The sequence below is a fragment of the Euwallacea fornicatus genome, chromosome 14, assembly GCF_040115645.1.
Source record: "Euwallacea fornicatus isolate EFF26 chromosome 14, ASM4011564v1, whole genome shotgun sequence".
Lineage (NCBI taxonomy): Eukaryota > Metazoa > Arthropoda > Insecta > Coleoptera > Curculionidae > Euwallacea > Euwallacea fornicatus.
Window position 1 is genome coordinate 4,802,947 of NC_089554.1, and position 22,040 is coordinate 4,824,986.

Below are 22,040 nucleotides of genomic sequence, written 5' to 3' on the forward strand. Positions count from 1 at the left end.
AGAGAGGGTAAACTCGGTATTTTCCATTAATCGTATAAATAAATTAAAGAAAAAAGAAAGGAAACGTTACTGTTATGTTTCACATTAAAGAAAAATTCACGAGTGTTTGTATGCACGACCTGAATATGTGGAATTGTTAGAGTTTCCTGGATTTTATATCTATACAGAGTGACAGGAAATACGTTCACATACAAACTAAAAACCCATAATTATATTCATATATTTAAAAGTTTTTTTTACCCGACTGTAAACAGACAAGAGATAATTTGAATCGCAAAACATCACATAATATGCAAATAAGAGGTGAAAGATCTTCAACGGTCAAACAGTTTCGAGATATTTGATAAATGGGCTCATTATTGTTTGACCATCAATAATTACAGTTTTGATGAGCCAGTCTCAGTGGGAAGTGGTCATTTTCTAACTATTTTAATATTTTCGGTGCGTGCTTTTCGTTACAGGTAAGCCAAGAAATCGGTTTAATTTCGGAATTTTTGGCATTTACGCTACATTGAAGGCCTCACTTCAGTGCAATTTACTCATCATTAGGCCGAAAATGGCTTTCTATTACTTTGGTTGACTTGAATCATTAATCTGAACTAGATTTATTACTGCTATTACAGTTGGTTAGATCGGTGATTCCACGCCTACACGGCTCCGTGCTAAGTGATTAGGCATTCGTGTGATCGCAATCTTAACAAATCACCTTTTGCCGATAACTAAACCACGGAATTCGAAGATTTGTGTTGTACCTGGACTTTGTGTGTGACAGGTGGTGTTGTGGATAAATAGGGGCTTTCTGGTGTCCTTCTATCGTTTGGAGCCGATTTTAGAAAGGAGTATACACGGTATTTCATAGTAGGATGGCAAAAATTCAGGGGGCGAATCTGAAAACGTTATAAAAAATATTCAAGGTACCTTTTTTCAACAGAAATATGAAGCATTCTGCAAATAATTTTTGCGTTTAAAAAAACCAGTAGCGTATTATAGTTTTCGTTTAAAATGTTCAAGTTAATATCAATGGGGATTGCACTGGCGAAAGTATAAACATTGTTCTCTGCTTAAAAGACGTGTCTCTGCACCTATTTCGTGCTCCCCAATTTTTATAAAAAAGTTAATGCCGGAACGGACTTATTACGAAAATCCTGTATTTCAGACAGAAAGCAAAAACGGATCAATATTCTTACGAACTTTGTTTCCTTGCAATAACCCATAGATTTACCTCCTGAATTTTTGACACACGATTAAATACTCTTTATATCGTGACTTCCTGTATAAAGCTGCGGCTAGAGTAATATCAATAATATACCGGGTAATCATTTTAGTCAATAGAGATATCATTGATCGTTAAAATTTTTTAATCTGTTCAGTCTAAAGCCGCTCTTATGCTACAAATATCCTAGAAATCGAAAATAATGAATAGAATTAATGGTGCATGCTCCTGTTTCAGTGACATTTGGGCAAACTGGCGCATTTCGTGCGTAAAAATATACGGGATGTTTCATTTAAAGCGAAGTGCGTTCCAACTACCACTTGATCATCCGTCCCTCAGAGTCGCCCTATATTTATTCGAAAAATTGGATAAAAGACAATTGATTTCTTGTTGATTTAAAAATATAGAATGTCGAGTAGTTCTAATCGTTTTCACTAAAACGATTTGAATGAATTGAATGAAGGCCTTAATCAGAAAGGAACTGAAGTGTACATATCCAGCAGCTACTTCCTAAATAGTCATGCTTTCATTAGACATGAGATAAGTACGATATCATTTCGCATGTTTTGAATCTCATAAAATATAACACCCAGTTATATTTTCCCGCAGTTAAAGGTGCCCCTCAAAACAATTAACCTAATTAAAATGGGCGACTGAAAATTGGAAAAAGTGTGGGTTTATCGCCTATAGCGGACACTTCGCCCAAGAGGGAATGGGACGCGCCCATGCAAACTTTTGTTATCCTGCTGCAAAATGTGGGGGTGAGGCGCACGAAACTACCAGGTGGGCTGGTATTCGTTTAATGATTTGCTTGTTATATCGCGTACAATAGGTAATTACTCTATATTAATAATCCTAACAGTTTTTGGGTTCATGTCATAACTAGTTTGAAGATTTTAATGAGGTTGCGTAGATGATGCAAATCGTCGATTGCGCGAAAGCGGAGGTGGATTCTCGAGTTGAATGGAAGTCTCGAGCAGCTGGATTATGAGGTACTGGTAAACAACTGATATTCCCATCTTCCCCAAATCCACTTATTGCAAAAAAAATGGGGTCTAAACTTATCATAACGGGATTCCTTAGATGATAAATATCGTGACAGGCAAAGACCTCCAGTGAAACGATAAATTTAGTAATCTTAGAAGCGTCACCTCCACTTAGTTAAGAATTTATATATTTGCAGATGCGTTATTGAAGAATGTTTTATTTACCCTCGTAATTTACTTTAAATTAGATCGCGAGTGTGGCTCGACAAGAAAGAGCTGCAAATGCCACAAGACGAATTTACATTCCTTTGTAATGTCTATGTAATCGGGTGATAAATAACGAAAGTTAGATGGTTTTTGATATACTGAAAGTGGTTATTTGTTCTATTATGTGATTTTATAATTATTAGAGTTGTTGAAGGGATTGGAGAGGCAGTGAAGAGGAGAAATAGATTTCTAGACTGTTTAATATTTCGTTATAAGCAATCTAAAGTCAAACAAATTGGTAAGAAGTCATAAATTCTCGACCTCTCATTTAAAAGCAAAATTACTAAAATAATACATCCGAAACTTGGTTTACATTTTATTGATATGAATAAATCATTTTTTAAGGTCAGTGACCTCTCCTCAGCTGGATACGAGAGATATGAACTTGTGCTTGCGTCCATCTGGAAATGTCCTATAAAATTGGTTTATGTCCAATTTGAGTATAAAAGGCGCTTTATAATAATATTTTGTATCCATGAGCCAGTTCATTGTTCCTAGTACAATAAAGCAGGCGATTTTATAATCCTAGTAGAATAAAAGAGATGACTTGTTTATTTGCTGTGCAACTGATAATAACCGAACGTTGACAAACGGACACACATTTCTTTTAACAGGTAAAGGTATTTCCGAGGTAATTTAACTTTGACTTAAGTCTCCACTTGTCCATTTATGGTTTCCATCGCAAGTCCGTTCGGCCATAAATTCACTCGGCTCGTAAAACCTTACATTACGTGTTATTACATAAATATTCCGATATACGCGAAATAGTAATTAAAGCAATGATTCAACGTTTATCGTGGGATCGTGACTACCATATATTCCAAACCTAATCTATCCTAGTGTAGGTTCAGTGGCTTCCAGATGATAGCCATTGTTGCTGGAAAAACGCATTAAGTGCTTAAATGGAAACTAGGTGGGTGTGGAACGTAGCTAGACGGGTATTGGTAAATATGGAATAGCAAGAATCAGTATCGATTTTATGGGGGAAAATAAGTTTGGGTGGCTAACTTTCCTGGTCGGCAGTTTTTCTTAAGAAAAGGAGGCAGAGAGTAATAAAAACATTTAGCCAAGTTTGCTGAGACCGACCCTGGCAGAGATAAATGATTAGAGGACTCACGTGTCCAGTTTTGTAGAGTAAGACACAACTTAAAACCGCGAGTACTCATGTAAACCTCTTAAGGCAGTTCATTGTCACCCAATCCAAGTTTGCAAAACGAGAAGCAAAGCTATGAGCATTGCAATGGAGGTGTGCGATGTAAGCTCTATAAATTGTGCATCTTATGAGAAAATTTCAACATATACTTCATCAATGAGGCTATTTTTCGCACCAAGTATTTTCCACCTCCTCGTTGTTTCTCTATTACAAATAAAAATTGAGAAAATTGCTGTTGAAACATACTAGAAACAAAATAAATCTCACCTCTCACTTTTTCAGAACTTCGTGAAGATGTAATTATCATCATAAAAAGACAATTATATGATGAGACCAACTATGTAGATAACTGTCGGTTAATGACTCTGCCGTCTTGCACTGCCCATCCATATTTTATGTTCAGTATTTCGTTTTAAGCAAGCCGGGGGAAAATAAATTGTCGTTCGCTTTAACGCTGACCTGGTCAATGTTGATTTTAAGTCACACTGATTCTCATCAGCTAAGTGAGGAAAATCAGTAATTGCGAATTCCACAGAAAAAAAAATCGATTGCAAGTTATCGCTACACGTAGAGGTTCAATAATACCGATGGACAAGAATCATGAAGAGATAATCGATTTTATCTTCGCATTGCATGTTATGACAGTTACTCATCTCGAACGTTTCATGTTATGCATCTAAAATGCATCTCGATTCAAGCCGTCATTGGAGCCCATTGAGCGTACGTTGAAACAATCTACGTTGTAACCTTCTAATGTACAGTACATTAATAATGTTGCTCCTGATTAAATTTATTTTACTTCTGTATCCCGTATCGATATCTCTGCGGTCACGGACACCCAAGAGATGCTGGTCGACATGACAGTGTTTAATGGATTCTATTTATAATTGCTCTTTATGGCCAATCTATTTATGCCCCAAGCTCAAAGCTGAGGACAGAGAAAATGAATTCCCGCTGTATGGTATGTAATTTATAAAGCTGCGATTTCTTCGTAGACGATGACGGTATGGCAATTTGTGTAGGCGGGGAATGTTGTCCCCTAGTGCCAAAAGAGTTCTTCTCCCCACAGTACGGCTTAATTTAGAATAATGCAGAAGTCAGTTCAAATTAGGCGTTTTAATTTAAACTTTGGAAATATGCGCTGTTTCCGTTTTCACATTGCTCATTTCCATCTCGGAAATGCCCACGGCGAATGCAATTTGTCCGGTGTTCATTCGATTTCGTAAAGTTACCGGAACTTCACAGCGGAGACTTTCAGATAACGAATCAGTAATTTCTCCAATCGGTGGAATGTTTAATAACACGGGGAAAACTGAAGCTTTGCCAAAATTCCTGTGATTTGGCTCCCTTTCAAAAATTTATTATCAGCTATTTTAAAAAGCTTTCATCGGAAGTGTTATTGGTTGTACTCAATTAGAATTCGAGGTCAGATAATTCGACCGGAAAGTTTCTGGAAAGCTTAGAACACAGTTACATGGACAGGATTCAATGGAAATAAGAATGCATTAATTTGAAGCAACTGTTTTTAACACTTACACGTGTATAAAAATAACTTCTAGACAGCAGAGGGTTCACTTGTGGTACGTGCTAAATGAAGAGCTCCTTGGTGCGGCCATCATTTGTGTTTAGAAGGCAATTTACGGACTGTCTGCTACTTTTAAAAATGGCTATAAATACCGGCGATAACTGAAGGAAGTGAAGGGTATGAAACCGTTCAAATAGATTCCCCTTCAGATCATTGAAGAGGCTTGTTAGGAGGCCGCTAATAACATATTTGAGCGTGTGATGTGCCAGTTTACTAAAAAGCATCAGCGACCCCGGATTAGGCCTAGCAGGGGCTTTTATTCGCCCAATGCTAAGTAATAGCAGATGCCAATATTTATTTACGCAGTCAATCGCGGGAGTGTTTGTAAATATTTAAAAATAGTTAGGCGGTAATTGAGGATGGATTATTTTCCTTCTGCGTGCAGTGAGTTTGCAGCTCCCAGAGCCACGATGAGCGTACTTATGACATAATCCCTTCCTCACCAAAGAGAGCAAAAATAAATAACGAGGTCAGTTCGGCCCACGACCAGAGTGCCAGACAATACATTTCTTGTAGCGAATACAACGAATAGAGTTCATCATCTTCGGTGTTGGCCACCACCTGCAGATCATTTGCAGCGAACGGTGACTAAACAGGGTTTATTGAACCGCAGGCTTTACGGTTTATGACTAAAGGGTACTGTCGTGGCAGAATTTCCAAGGAGGTTCTTTTCCAAATATATGATGATAGTGATGCTGATAGTGGCCGCTTTGTACTCCGATAGAATAGAGGTTTCTTGCGTATTAGGGTTCTACATCAACCTTAGAGTTTCTAGACCCTGATTCTCTGAACTCGTCTGCATCAAAACAGAATGAGGCAACAAACTCATAACTCTAACCGTTTTTTAAGGCGTTTTCACGTAAGTTTTTCAGTGCGCTGTCATTAGTGATAACACATTCGTTCTAGTACATCATCATGAAACTTAATTTGTTGTTTGCGCCATTGGCCTGGACTCGAGCCACTTCTTTTTATGTTCGGTTCGAAAATTGCAGCGCCCTCATGATTTTTAGCACGGCCGAAAAATTAATCGTTACGACGTTTACGCGGAAATGATGTTCAGTTGTTTTTAATTGTCATGGAGCTCTAAAATTATCTTCGGCAGAAACCTCAATATTTTTTAGTGCAATGCCCAGGGCTGGATGAATACAACTAATTACTCGCACTATTCGTGGTAATGCGAGCAAACTAGCAGTACTAGGGTACCGCTCGTTGGTCCTGAAAACAATAGAATGTCGTTTTTGACATTCTATTTGTCGGCGTTATTTTGACATTTTTACTGACGTTTGTAATATTACTAATTAGTTGTGATTAACTAACGAACGACTTGCTTCATTAGCGTGATGAGAAAATTGAGTTGTACCTTCACGAGCGTGTTAACACGATAAGTTCACTAATAATGAGACGAAAAGTGCGGTTTGTGGGTATGCGCAAACAAATTCCACAAGTCGCCGCTTTGCTGAAAGGTAACTGGAAGATTATCCCAATAATAGGCAACCACATCGTGAACCTTTTAGAGAGACATTGTGACAAACTAGGTGAGACTGGTTATGACTGTGGATGAAGAAGAGGGAATATTTGTCCGAATACTAGACAATCCAGCCATGTCGGAAGGTCTAGACTTCGCATTCAAGGGTTTTTTGCGAATATTCTTCTAGATACCACAATTCAGTGGGTAGGGGAGGCGAGCTCATCTGTTCATATGCGTTTCTTCCATCAGCACTCCACGCCGAGGTCCTCCATATCTTGCCACGCGTATTTACCCCCACAGCCCAGTTAACTGTGAAGCAACTTCCGATTTCCAGTCCACAAATTTCCATATTGTGATTAATCCTAAAACACTCTTACTTCACAATTCCGGCCACTCATTTCACTTAACGCTTAATGCGAGCATTCCTTCGCCCCCGATGTCTTGTCACCTACACCTCCTTTATGAGTTTTGTTTTCTTTATTTTCACCATCTGTTTGGCGACTACAGTAATTACAACTGACTACAAAATAATGATCGGAACACGTTCAATATTGCGCCGCAAATCCGCTACGAACATGCCATTTGTAAACCCATCACCTTCTCTTGTGAGGCCTTAGTGAATACACGGAATGATACTTAAGGTTTTATATTTAGACTTATCAGGTTGTAAATCTCAGGTCAGAAGTAATAAGAAGAGGTTAAAAGAGTGGGCAGATGATCAGATTACTGCTGAGAAATGACGTTTACATTTTACTTCTTGGTGCATCTTTGCCAGATGGTTTTAGTGATATCGGTTTTTGCCATGAGAAGACGCCATTTCGAAACTTACTGGATGAATTAGACGGTCATGATCACTGGACATATTTCATATTCATACAAATGCACTAATCTGGTATTGCTTAAAGCGGTCAATAAATTGAATGTAATTATTGCAGATTAAGATTATGAGCAATAATTACAGTTTTCGTCGCTCCTTCGCCACGTTTTGTCGATTTCAGGAAGCTGATAATAGCTGTTACGGTTCAGTAAACTATGGGTAACGAATTACCGCTGATGGCTACATTTTATCATGCATTTAGCAGGCGTGATTGATGTCCTTAGGAAACTCGTCATTACCGATTCTGCAACCTCTGACACCACCCAGGTGGCAACTTCAGATTGCTCTAGTGAAAATGAAGCCATTTCCCCGTATTGCGATTAAGTGCCATTTCTGTGTTAAATTATTGACTCAGACCGAAGTGAGAAAATCGTGATTCGCTCGGTGGCCATCCAAGCGCCTCTCCATCTCTAACATACATTCCCTTTAATGTCTTTTTCACCTAGATCAGTCATGCACAGTAATTGGAGCAAGATATTACTGATAGAATGAAAATAATATGGAAACATTCCTTTATTCGGTTGTGGATTGCAGCGCTATTTTAATGCGCTCCATACTTATGCATTATTGATATTCATAATTATGTCATTTCGAAAGTGTGCAAATCTGATTGTTGTACCTTCATCGCCTTAAATACTAGAAGTTTCACGAATACCGCGTGTTCCAAATAAAATGAGGAGCTCAAAGGGTCCACGCTTCATTTCCGAACCCAGTTCCAAGCGTCTTGTTCGATTGTGCGTACCTCTTAAAACATTTCTTCTTATTTCAGCCCTTAATTTGTGACGAGCTTTCTTGACAGCTCAGTAATACCGATGAAAACACATTTATAAATGAGGTCTTTCATAGTTCTCCTTATATAATAATCTAACGGGGAAAGATCTGGTGAATGTGCCGACCAAAACACGTCTAAATTGTTTGAAATGTCTCGGTAGAGCCATTTCAAACAATTTAGTCATTCAGACAAATAATCGGCCGTTCTTCTACCGTTATAAGACAAAACAGCATCTTATTGCAACCAAAGGTCGTTTAAGCATTTGAGGCAAATCTTCTTATCGATTTAATCCGCAAGCTAGATCCTTAAAAGGTCTTAATATCCATCTGCAGTCAACTTGCCTGGTAAATGTTAAGGCCAATGATCGTGTAGCCAAATATACCTACTCATACATTTAGTCCTAACGGGTGTGTCGTCGGCGACCTTGGTATTTGTATATTATTACCTTTGGAAATAGAGTTTTTGTCCTAAGAGCGCCAAAAAACGAGTTCGGTATTCCCAGAATGCAAAACTTGGGTGATGTGAATTTTAATCTAGCGTGTTTACGTTTTTTCAAGTCTCTCCGGACTGAGATACAATGGTTCGAAGTGAAAATGATACACTTGATAAGTTGATATATTTTTATTTAAAAAAATTGCTTTTTTTTAACTTTACAAATAATTCAAAATTCTATAGTGTATTACAACATCCACTTATTCTAACTAATTCCCTAAATGAACAATATACTGCTTTTATTAATTAAAAAAAACATATGCACAAATTGACTGCGCAAATGAACATTACAGTTTAAATGATACAGTCAATCAATAATCAGATTATTTCCTTCAAACACATAATTTAAAATCTTGTCGGTAAATATTTGTTTAATATTATTTCACGTAATGTATTTGGAACTGCTTTTACTAATTTCTTAAGGTAATCGGATGGTTTTTTCCAATTCTTCCAACAGGGCTTGTTTTACTTCTTCCTCGTTCGAAATGTTACGTTTCCTAATTTCCGTTTTTAATTTGGCCCAAAGATTTTCAATTATATTAATATCTGGTGACTGGGGCGGTGTGTCAAGCACATAAGGGCAATTATATAAAAGTCATTCCTTAACCACAAAGGCTGCATATATTAAGTTATTGTCTTGATAGAAGAATTTGCAATATTCAATTGTTCTACACTAGATCTTAAATTTTGTTTTAATATGTTAATATAATCGTATTTGGCCATTATGTCATCGATAAAATGAAATTTTCCGGTGCCAGAGGCAGATATACATCTCCAAATTAGTATACTTCCTCCGCCGTATTTCACAGTAGCTCGCAAATTTTCTTTCTTAAGTTCTTCACCACGTTGTCTCCATAGGCATCCACGCCCATCTGACCTAAATAGATTATATTTGCTTCCACCGGTAAATAGCACCTTGTCCCAAAACTCCATATCCCGTTTTTGATGTTCTTTTGCAAAATCTACTCTAATTTTTTATTAGCACTAACAAATGGTTTTGTCCTGGAAATTTTACCATGAAGATTGTGTTTTCATAAAATAATTCTTATTATTTATGAGTTAACTGTCTTATATAATTATTTCTCTACCTCAATAGTAAGTTAAGGACACTTGATCTGGGATCTCTTTTAACTTTTCGTACAATCCATCTTTCGTCACCGTCCATGAATATTTCTTTTTAGCTCTTTTTTTCATACTTTGTTCTCGTATTTTTCTATAATATGTTAAACAGTCGCCGCACTTTTTTAAACTATTTTAGCAATTACCTTAATAGTTTTCCTCTTTTTATGGTGAGAAATAGTTTATTCGAGTTCTTTTAGAGTTGTTTGTCTTCCCATATTGAATTAAACAACCACAAAAGTAATTAGATGGTCAATATCAATAAAATGCATCGTAAATAAACCAAAATCAATTTTTATACATTTCGTGCTTTTTCAGGCAATAAAATAAATACTTCAAATCTGTATCATTTAAGCTTTGATGTCCATTTGCACAGTCAATTTGTTTATTTAGAGCATTCATTTGAATAAGTAGGTGTCATAATATACTATAGTACTTTGAATTATGTGTAAAGTTGCAAAAATGCAAATTTTTGAATAAAAATATATGAATTTATGAGGTATATCTTTTTCACTTTGAGCCACTGTACATCAAATTCTCCTGCCAAAACCTTTCTCGACGCAGAAAGATGATCTTGAATTTAATAGAGAGTCAATTAATAATTTTTGAGATGATTTCAACTATAAAATTGCCAATTCATTCTATCACTCATCACAAAATTAACACTTTCCTTTGAATTCCAGACGACACAGAACGTATAAGCAAACACCTAGCTCAATTGGCTTGCTACCAGGGCTCCACTGACAATATCTCAGTAATAGTGGTTTTTCTGAGGGATCCTCATCAGATAGCAGCGGAGGCCCCTCGCTGGGCCAATAAAAACGGGCCAACATTATCGGCGAGCAATATGGAAGCCGGCTTAGACAATGCCAACAATCCGTTCACCAATTCGAATGGATCTCTGAAAAATTTGGACGTGGTGGACGCCGACAATATTAATTTGCAGAAAAGTGCCAATGACGGATTGTTGCTGAATTTAACTGACAACTTTAAGGCAAACGGTGAGATCTTTGCATTTGAATATTGTCACAAAGCAGAGTGTTTTAAATCTCAGGAACAGACTTGTCGAAAGATATATTTGGGAGTGAAAAATCGAACGGGACAAAGAACTCGGTGGCAGAAGCTCCCTTCGACGATGATTTCGGACCGGAAACCAACGTAGACGACCTGCTATCCCCCATAGAAAAGGAGAAAGCCTTCACCGAATCGCTGGTTAAAGGTAAGAAAGCTGCTTCATTGTCTAGACAAGCAGTAAACATCGCAGATGTTTGTGAGTTTCGTCCTTGCTGCTCTTTTGGCACAACATTGTAATCGGATGACCATCAGTGACTTATAAATTTCCATTCCCATGAGTGTCGCCTTTCTATTGGATTTACCATTAATTGCGTTATTTTTTCGTGCTGCGGTGGCGGCGAGGATGCTTGTTGTGGTAGAACAACAGCTAATTTCATTATTTGTTGTTAACTTGCCAGTTCTGCAAAAACTCGAACCGTTTTGATGGTCAGGAAACAAAATGCACGAATACCTTGAAATCGCAATTCGGTCGCGGCAAAAGTCACGCTCATTTAATCGAGTTCATTGATAATGTTGAGACATTGTATACAGCTCGTATAGCACAGTTGAGACCGACTTTTGATGAATGGGGTGACATGGATACAAACAATCGCTTATTGTTGCAAGTTTTCGAAGAAGAGCTATGATTCAATGTGGTGTATATGTCAAAATTAATTCGTCCAGTAACATCCCGCTTAAGAATAAAATCTTTTGCGTCTTAAAATGCGCTTTTCCCGCACGCAATTACTTTCCTCGCTTCGAAGGAAAATAATAATTCTAGATTTTTCAGTAGGAGAAAATATTTTCTTTGTTTACTCTTTGAAAGTCTGCAACTATCCAACGTTTGAAAGAATAGAAAAAAAATTTCGGGAAACTAGTAAGAGTTGTCAACCATTTGAGAATGGCTTTGGCGCACTCTATTACTCGTAGATCGTGCTATTGCGGCGTGCGTCTACATTTCAGAAGTTCATTTTCCCCCTTCCTCGAAGTTCTGTCTGTGGCAAAAAAAAACACTTTTGTGTTTAAAAAAAAGGGGGAATTCCGTAATGACGTAAAACTACTATAGTATACTAAATAGCGCGGGAAATTACGAAATCGAGGTCCAATTAAAACTGCCCGAAACCTCGTTCTTCCATTTATCACACTTTCATGCGGACGGAGCTCCTTATTACCAAGGAAATTTATTATTATTTACAAAATAGTTATTAATTTACAATAATGTTTCAATTTTTTATCAAAAAGATTCTTATTTAATATAAACAATAAATCTTTGCAGGGCTGCACGGCGATAGTCTTAATAGTTTACATAATGACGAAGCTAAATCAGCGGCCGAGGGAATGGTTAACAATAATCCCTTCGACGGTACTTTCAATCCGTTTTCCAATAACCCATTGATGAAAGAAAATAACGAGACAAAAGAGTTTGATTTCGAGGAGTTTTGCAGCGAAAATAGAGAAGAAACACCCACCCCTCCAGCAGAAGAAGGTGAGTTTGTGCGTTTGAACAAACCTGTGTGGACATATCTTAATGCTCTACTTTGAAGAATTGGGCAAAGTATGTTCTCCTGCGTATCTCATAAATAGCTGAAATATTTTGATAATGGTATTCAATAAAATATCACAAAATGCACCATGCACGATCTGCAACGATGAAGTAGTATCGGATTTCCTCCATAGATTCAAATCCAAACTGATTTTTTTTATATATGTATATATTCCCTGTTCGTTCGAAATTGGTGTATCTACATCTCTCATGGGATGTGAAGTGGTATTTTTGTTGTGAGAGAAGTAAAATCCAATTGCCTATTTAAGGAATAGAATAATAACTGTTTCATTACCTCTAGACAAGTCTTCACACGGCTATTCCAACAGAATGTTTCATAAATCTTAGATAATATGCAATATTTGTCCAAAGAAGTAATGCGAAACCCTATGTTCATATTTCCTTGCAGTCCTTAACATGTACTTTAAACTCCATAAACGTATGCAGTAAGTATTTCAGCCGTTTATGTAGCTATTTCAAAGAGACATTAAGCTGTCGCAAAGATATGTATATATTTCTATATTAACCAGCTTTTAATATACATTGGAATATATACTTGCAACACTGCAGGCCCTACATGGAGTATTCAGACCTTACGTAATATCTAGTTTATTTAATAAATTATTGCAAACGGCTCTCGCTTCATAAACTTTCTCATCTTATTTGGCATGTGAATGTTTTCGAGAAAATTGACCAGACAGACTGGTTTCCTGTCATTACTCAGTGAATATTACTTTACTCTGTTTTCCAAAGTTGTTGAATGATAGATTCACATTATCTATCATTTACATATAACGCAAAAATATAAAATTTAATTTTCCCACATATACCTATTCCTTTCCTCAAAAACCAATGCAAAACGACACTCCAAACTCTCCAAATTAGGAAAAAATCTACTTTTTGCAAGTTCTAAAGCGAAGCTCGATGATTGTGAAATATCGGTGTTTCTAGAACCAAAAACCAATATTGAACTTATGCAAGCGGCATAAACCAAAAGCTGGAACTTCTAGTTATTAACTTTTTTTGGTGAGGATGTCAAGCTGGTGATATTTGTAAAAAATCATGTAATAGAAGCAGAACTAAAACATATTAGACAGATCAAATCTATCTGTAAAATATCGAATAGTTGATTTACATGGAAAATATTCCTATGTTTTCTATATGGAATGAGAGAGTTTGAATTAATCTGGAGTGTAAAAAAATAACTGAAATTCCTTTCTCTGCATCCCCAAGTCGCTTAAATTGGACTGTTGAAGGGTTTTATTTGTACCCCCTTTAGAAATCTGTCACATCTCTATTAGAAAGAAAATAGGGGGATTTTCGTGTATTCAGTTGACATGGAAGGGCCCTTCCATTCTGAGGCTGAAACTAAATATGGGCCATTACCATTTTATCGATAATGGGATTACTGTGAGAGAAATTCCACGTTTTGTTTTGCTTAAGCCATAAACAATGAACGCCCATGTATGCACGTCCCATGCTTTTCCGTGGGTAAAGCGATATTTCAATTATTATTCTCAGCTAAAATAAGCGATTTTTATGCCCGATTTAAAAGATACCGAAGCGAAGAGAGCGACATTATAAAATCTTCGTCCAGACTTTATGCTGCAATCAGTCGATTTCATAAATAAAAGATCGGCAAAGGCAGTAGAGATGTCAATGACAAGGACGATGATTGCTTTATTAGGGTGTTTTTTGCCTCTATGTAAAGCTTTCTTTTCGACTCGCGTGCGGAAAAGCTCAATCACTTTTCCACACTAGTCCCGGAACACAGTGATTATCTGAAAGTGATTGTGACATCTGTTCATCAACCGGAATATCTGAGGTCACAGTATGCTCGTAACATTTTAATGCGAATTTCCAATTTATTCTGCATAACAATAAGCCTCTAGCCTACCGTTAATGGAGATTCTGCATAGTGCAAATGACACTCCAAAATACTTAGTTAAAATGCAAACGGCCTAACTGTTAATGTTTTAATTGCCATTATTAAATTCACATGAAAAAACTATTTAAAAGTGCGCGGCACAGCGTATTTCACTGACTATGAGCCAATGATGTTGATATATAAATTTAGATGTTGATATAGTCGTTCAGTTATAAGACTTTAACTGAAACATTTCAAACCTTAATGCTATAATAATAGATACCGTTCCTCACACCCACCAGTGAGTTAAATAAGAGCGAATGAGGCTTTAAAATGACATAGTAGCATGACTATTGAGTCATCAACGAATCCATTCAGAAAGCCAAACAGGTCAATAAATATTACCGATCCCATCGGCCTTTCCTTCTGCAGTAGTACATTTCTTAGAGAAGTACTTGGCATTCCATGGCATAATAAAATAGCGGTAGCTGAATAAGTATTACGAACGTAACTGTAATAAAGCGATGTGTCGATTAACAATTTTACTGCAGTTCAATTAAACCGTCCTGAATTCTGTAGATCCACAGTAACGCGCTTCTTCTACAGTGACTTTAACTTTTAGAAGACCATAAACTCTCAGAATTGCACTGGGTGCAATAATTAAATTCCACTCATTACTGCACAATTTAAATATGTCCTGTTTTTGATACAAAAATATTATTCCAATGGTTCTATTAATACATTTTAATTGCCGTAGATCTGCATAAATATTTGCATTATGTCCAATGAAAATTATCAATGTTTGGGTACAGTCGACCGATGTTTACTTTGCCACTTAAAATTGAGTGCTTTAACTGCTTAGATGTTTCGTTGTGATGCTGTGTGATGCTCGAGCTTTTGGAAGAAATTAGGACCTTTAGAGTTAGAAATGTTTGCGTATGAATTTCGGTGAATATTGCCTTAACAATTTTAAAATTTTTCCTGACAATCTGAAAGCACTGAAAGTCATTTAGGCTCAGTACAGAACTCCTTTAGACCTGAGAAATATGCATAAAATGGGCATGTGCGAATATATTATTAACGAAAAATGTGTATACCACTAAAATATGTTGCAAATTTTATCCTAAAAAATAATAAAAATGTAAATAAACGCTAAGACATTGTGTCAACTACTAGATGTCATACGTCAATAAATTTGCAATAAAACGTTGTTTTAAAGTGACAAAAAAGTTACCAGGGTCGTATTAACAAAAAAATAAGTCGTTCTTGGCATTAGAAATGCCATAAAGTGACACTACAAAAGAAAAAAGATTTGGTAATTTTGTTTTATTTTTCGAAATAGCCGAAAAATAATTTTGCAAATCTGCTTACATAATAATAACAAGCATTTGAAATCCGAAAATGACTGCCGACGTCTCTCGTAGTATACAGAGACTATATGAGGATTTAAAAAAATCATGAATGGACTATATGTTTAATTGCCTGCCTTTTAATATCATAGTAGGCCTTGCATCTCCCCGGCACGCGTTTGCGCGGTTGCCAACCCAGCCCGCCAGTCCGTCGCTTTCAGTCTCGAACCGGCTTTTAAGCTTTTATTTCTGTGTTGTCTGTGGAAATTTTCGACGTTTAGTGGCCAAAATAGCTGTTTGTGCATTCCTAAACCATCTGTAGTAGCAATTTTCACAATTTGGATGTTCAGGGTAAGTCAAAAGACGTCTCCCTACGATATAAAACCACAAATGAGACACATCGCCAGAAGATTCTCGCGTGAAACGAACCCCACTCGGTGGTGCTTGTTTGTAGTCCGTTAACAATGAAGTTTTTGTATTACGTTCATCTGACGCCGAAACGATTATTTTCGGTGCTGATACGTGAGAGGAAATACTCAAATACCGGCAGTCATTTTATTGCACATATTTATCAGTTTTTAATGTTAAATATATAATAGATAGGAAAGCCTAAGCCGAGAAGGTAAAACACTCCTATGTCCTCTGTTTACAACTATTTTAATCTGGGTTTGTAATCTATTTTTAAAGCATTTTGAATTCTATTTGTATGCTTTAATGTTCGTCAATCTTGCTGCATCTACATGATAAAAATTATTTTTAAGATTATTTTACTTTAACAGGCAAATGACTTGGATTACTTGTTCCCGGGCTTCTAATGGAAATAATGTATATTCCTTAAATTTTATTAATATTACAAAGTTCAGCAATAGCTATTTAAATTCATGATGGTTTGCAATTGTGTCATTTCTTCCAGCCTCTCTCCTGCTTGGATTCCTGGATTCTTATTAATCTATAAAGCACCCCATCTATCTTCTTTTCTAGATTTCTTCGAAAGTACACAGGTTAACTTGATCGAGTTACCTATAGTAATTTCCCAAAAAGCCATATCAACCTTAGGATAATTGCTCAGAAGTTCCTTTACCTTTTTTTGCTTGTACACAAGTGAAAAACCCAAGTAACTTTATAAAAAAGTAAGGTCTTTCCACAGGCAAAAAACATGTGTCATTGCTGACATATTTCCTGAAACTCTAGGTGTACACCGAAATGTAATATTGCGGTTACTCCACGCTTTCCTGGATTAGTGATATCTCTAAAACTTTCGAGGATTTTTAATTCTTTACTTCTATAACTTCATATTTTAATAGCATGAAACATAATTCAACCATGTTCACACTGAAAATACTTTTTCTAGGATTGGATCAAGGGCTAAGACTTTAAGTGAAGTATGTGAGTAGGTATACATGTAAGGAAAGCAGGCGATAGAGGTATTTTAAACTATTTTGATGTACATTTGAGGTACATTCAGGGCTAGGGCAGAGAGGAACACCTTCAGACATAATATCTCCATGGAATTGGTTCAGGTTAGGATTCAACTAATGAGATTAGAAATTAGCCCATTTCTAATTAAAATCGACAGTAGCCGTATTTCTAAATTTTTGGCGTCTCTTACTGTCTTTCATATATACAGAGGGAAACATCTGCATTTTAGGGCAAGCCAGGATTTTTGACAAGTTACAATAGCATATAGTTCCCAACATATTTCTATGCAACCTTTTATGAACACGCATTCAGACTAGAAAAAATTATTGCCAATAATGAAATGTGGGAAGACCTATGGACAGCACAATGTCGGGCTTTGCTCCAATTTAAAAACTAGTCCCACCCTAAAACGCCTTCAACTAATGTAGCCAAGGCAATATGCTTTGTGCCTTTGCAACGACCTTCTGCACTCAGATGGCATTCATTGCGATTTGTAATTTTATATCTGTTAGAAAGGAGGTTAGAAACTCTTTCAGACATAATGACAAATTTGTAAGGAGTACGATACCACGTCGATTTTACATGTTTAATTCATTGGATATGACTCGTATAATTTCATTGATGCGAAAACTTGTGGAGCTCAAATCGAGGGAAAAGAATCCCTGAAACGTTTTCGTTTCGTCTCGCGTTTCCAGTTTTCCTTCTGCTTCGCTATCCAATAATAATGTATTAAACGAATTTGTTGGAATAGCGGTGAAGAAACGAGGGTGCAGGGGGTCACAGACTTGCAATCCTGTAATGAACCACCTGTTGGATTGAATGCCGCCGATGTCGTGCCAACCCCTGCACATCAGCTGCAAAATGATATGGTTGAGAATATTCACAACGATATTGATTGTGAATTATTGAGAAGTACGGAAAACTATCATTTTGTGGCGTTTTCCGTATTGCAATCTTATCAGTCTTGGATTGAGATTTTGTGTCCTAAGATGTGGTTCAATTTTTACAGTTCCATTTAAAATAGGTAAACAAACATGCCCTCTCTGCATCTAATTTATAAACAATTATGCGCTCTTCACATCTAATCTGTGTCGTGTACTCCTACCATCCAGTCTCTCTTCGCCTAAAAATAATGTCCTGGCCTCTTCCGTGCATTAAACCTCAAATAAATTTAGAATAGCTTCATCTATTCTAAGAAGTACAAGTCAGTTATAATTTTCTGACAAAACCTATCCAGTTTGCTATTAATAAAAGGACAAAAATACTCTTTAGAGAAAAAGCTGAGCATCCACAATATAGAAACTGACTCCGATGATAAACGATAGCCTTTCTCAGATATGATGTTTTACATGGAGGTTGTTTAGTTCTTAGTTTAGTGCAACATGTCTCCTAGCCTGAGAACGATGTAAAATAATGAATCTTAAAAATTTGTCTTAAAGGAAAAATTCTTGTATTCGGCTATGTAAGCGACCGCAGCAGCAATGAATGTGATCTGTTAATTACTTCTATTCAAAATTTCTACATCGTTATTCGCGCCTACCAGACGAATATTAATCATGAGGTAGCCATTAAAAGACAGCAAAGTATTGACCGCAATTTCTTGCTTAATAATGCATACACAAGCTTGATCATTCTCTATTTGGTAGGCCGTAGACGCGACAGGTATGTCAATGAATAGTGACTCACTAGCACAAGATCTTTGAAAATAAATCAAATCCTTCAGCAGTTATTTCTATGATTATGCAAGCGATCTTTAGATGTCATAAAATGTTAAAACTCACTTGAAAATTTTACGTGTCGAATATGGTCCAATTACCTACATTTACGTGGGATTGTGGTAAAATATTGAAATACGGGCCACATTATCCAATAATAAGTTCATATGAATATTAACTTTGCGGAAGTAATAAAGTTGATTTCTAGTGTTAAACGTTGTGTTATAATTTTTAAATAGTTATTAAGGAAATATTGATTTTTTGCAGTTCATGATGGAGGCTTAGAAGTTAATCCAATAGAAAGTGACTCGGAGGACGAGTGGAATTACATCAAAGGGGACCAAGCAAATCCTGAAACCATACCGTTGCAACCTGAAACGGTAAGAGATATTGCCTAACAATCGCTTAATTGTTCTTAGACATGCCTCTGGCATTTCAACACTTACTTGAGGTTTCTTTTAAATTGGTATTCTTTATTTAAAACTAGCGAATTTTTCCATGATTTTTAATTTTCACTGCAGGTTGTCGAGGCATCTGAATCAGACGACGCGATGTCTCAGTTAAACCCCAATGCTGCAGAATTTGTTCCTGTTTCACCTACTCGCAGTGTCCCATCACCAGCCTGTCATAACCTAATAAAAGAAGAGGTGTTACAGGTTTTAACCTTTTTATATTTTCATTTAACTTTTTTAACTACAGGTTTTGAGTCAGTCACCAAAAAGGCCTGAGAAAGTGGATTTAAGTAAAGTCCCATCTGAGAATGAATTTGAGTGTGAAGTAAAGTCCAGGCCCAGTGACTTTGATAAAAATGGACATGATAGTGTAAGTATAATTAATACATAAAAAATTATTAGAGTTCTAATGACGCATCAATCGTTATTTAGGACCTTGATGTTTCTGTTGGTGATAAAATAGAGGGACTTTTGAACGGCAAAAACATAGACGAAATTCCAGAATTCCTACCAGGGAGTACACCTGCAAAGCCTTCCGATGAATTTCATTTCGGGCCGAATGCCGCTCCGTTCACTCCTAAAGTATTTGATCAGTCTGAAGTTTCCACTAAGGTTTGTCTTTTAAGTGTTTTTTTGAATAAAATGTAGAAATATTCATAATCTCAGGCCGAATATGGAGACGATACTGCTCAGCTAAACGCCTCGTTTGACTCGGAATTAACACTGCCAAAAGAAGAGGATGATCCTATGTCCATGTCTTTTTATGCGGAGAAAGGAGAAGCGAATCCGTTTGAGAACGAGGATGATTTAAATAAAGTTCACAAGGTGCCTGATAATTTGGATGACTTTTTAGGCGGCTTCGATAATAAAGAGAACGTAAGCTTTAACGAGACTATATCAGATTTACCGGAGCACGATCCTTTAGGTGAGTTTTTGTTTTTATTATTAAGTAAAGATGTTAAATACTAAGGCGTTACCCTTCATTCACCATTATGTCTGCAGACACACTTCAATGACTATTATTGAATCATTCGAAAGTAAATAGGAGTAATAAATATCACACGGCATAATGTGTCTATAATATTTGTGGCATTTTTTAAATTTTTCCATAAAGCATTGTTGCAGAGAAACTACTAGAGTAAGAAGTGAATAACTAATACAAATATTTCTCAAAATAATAGAAATTGGTGTATCTTTCTATGTTTAGCTAAAATATTTTATTTACATTTTTACATTTTTTATGTGCACTAAATATTTAATAAACAATTTTTTTATACACTAAATCTATTTGCCTTAGCAAAAATTGTTGATTTCAGTTAAACTTCTACACTGTGGACGTTATATTCATGTTATTTATTGGATTGTTTTATTTTTATTGTTAATTATATCTGTTCTTCGAATCCAGACGATTTTTAATGGCTTTTCCAGGATTGCCATTAGATAACGATGCAGCCGCTGTTCAAACGACAGATTTGGATAAATTGTCGCAAGACGACGAAAAAGAATTAGCTTCACCTTTGGACGCTCCTAGTGAACCAATTGATTCAAACGTGAGTTCTGAAAGTGTTGAGATAAATACTCCCAAAGAATGTGATGATGTGGCAACAGAATTACAATGTGTCGAAACTAAGGTAGAGAAAAAAACCACGGAACTTTTAGTATCGTCACCGGTAAGTCATTTTTTAAACCATTTAACTGTTATGTTGACAATTAATACTTGCAATCGTAGCAACCTGAGCTGCAAATAGAAAATGTTGAAACTGAATTACAGAAAGAGGCTACTGATGCAGAATTTTTATTACCGGTAAGTTTTTTAACTACTTAAGACTAATGTTAAAAATTCATACCTGACATTGTAGCAATCTGATCTGGCATCACCAATCATAGAACCATTACCAGCTTCACCTGTTCTAGAGGCAATTTCGCCAACTCCCGACCCCAAATTAATCGAGTCTCCGGTGCATGAAAAGTCCGATTTACTCGACATTGATGTGAGTAAACCCTATCTTAAATGAAAAGAATGAATATGTTAAATACACTTAAAAAATGGTTCAAAATATTGAATTTTAGTTGTTGAACTATTTTACTTTTTACAGGAAATTGCATCAAACAGTTTGAGTGAAGCAGATGATGTTCCAGTTCTTTTAAACAATGAAGAACCTATTCCAGAATTCCATCCCCTTTCTGAACAGCAGGTTGTCTTGAGATCTGATACAGAGCAGATTTCTATTGACTTATGTACCCCTACTGTTGCTCTAAACGTGACCAAAGGAGAGCATTCGCCAAAATGCGATGTGGACTTTCTAACTACTGAAAAGCTAGGTATTTTGGATGACTTAACCGCCGAACCTGTGCTGGACTGCGAATACTCGGCAGAACCCGAATTATGTGCTCTTCCCATGCAAGGTTAGTTAGGGAACGTTTTTAACGATGTAATTATGAGTGCGATACTTTTTTAGCGCCTCCATCTCCTGTAGATCTAATTCAAGAAATGAAACAGGAGGAGGAAATCACATCTTCTGTCAAGGACGATGTATCGTCTCCTGTTGAACAAATTTCGCACTCTTCCGTTTTTGATGATTCTGTGAAGGAGGATATTGTCATCGGCGCTTGTGAACTTCGACAGCCATTGCTTGAGGTGAGTATCTTACAAACCGAAACGTATGATTTCAAAATTTCGACCCAAAGTGAAAATTAATGGAGATTTTTT

The 22,040-nt window shown here is 36.4% G+C and overlaps 1 protein-coding gene across 1 annotated transcript in view; it reads left to right on the forward strand.

Moving 5' to 3' along the window:
* Positions 1-22,040, forward strand: part of LOC136343427 (uncharacterized) — a 56,816-nt gene that overhangs the window by 31,257 nt on the left and 3,519 nt on the right. Inside the window, exons 8-20 of the mRNA XM_066290151.1 lie at positions 10,616-10,933; positions 10,987-11,151; positions 12,262-12,471; positions 19,146-19,258; positions 19,400-19,525; positions 19,578-19,700; positions 19,763-19,942; positions 19,997-20,255; positions 20,759-21,000; positions 21,060-21,134; positions 21,190-21,321; positions 21,427-21,736; positions 21,790-21,968. Coding sequence (XP_066146248.1) covers positions 10,616-10,933; positions 10,987-11,151; positions 12,262-12,471; positions 19,146-19,258; positions 19,400-19,525; positions 19,578-19,700; positions 19,763-19,942; positions 19,997-20,255; positions 20,759-21,000; positions 21,060-21,134; positions 21,190-21,321; positions 21,427-21,736; positions 21,790-21,968 — 2,432 coding nt within the window. The remainder of the gene's footprint in view (positions 1-10,615; positions 10,934-10,986; positions 11,152-12,261; positions 12,472-19,145; positions 19,259-19,399; positions 19,526-19,577; positions 19,701-19,762; positions 19,943-19,996; positions 20,256-20,758; positions 21,001-21,059; positions 21,135-21,189; positions 21,322-21,426; positions 21,737-21,789; positions 21,969-22,040) is intronic.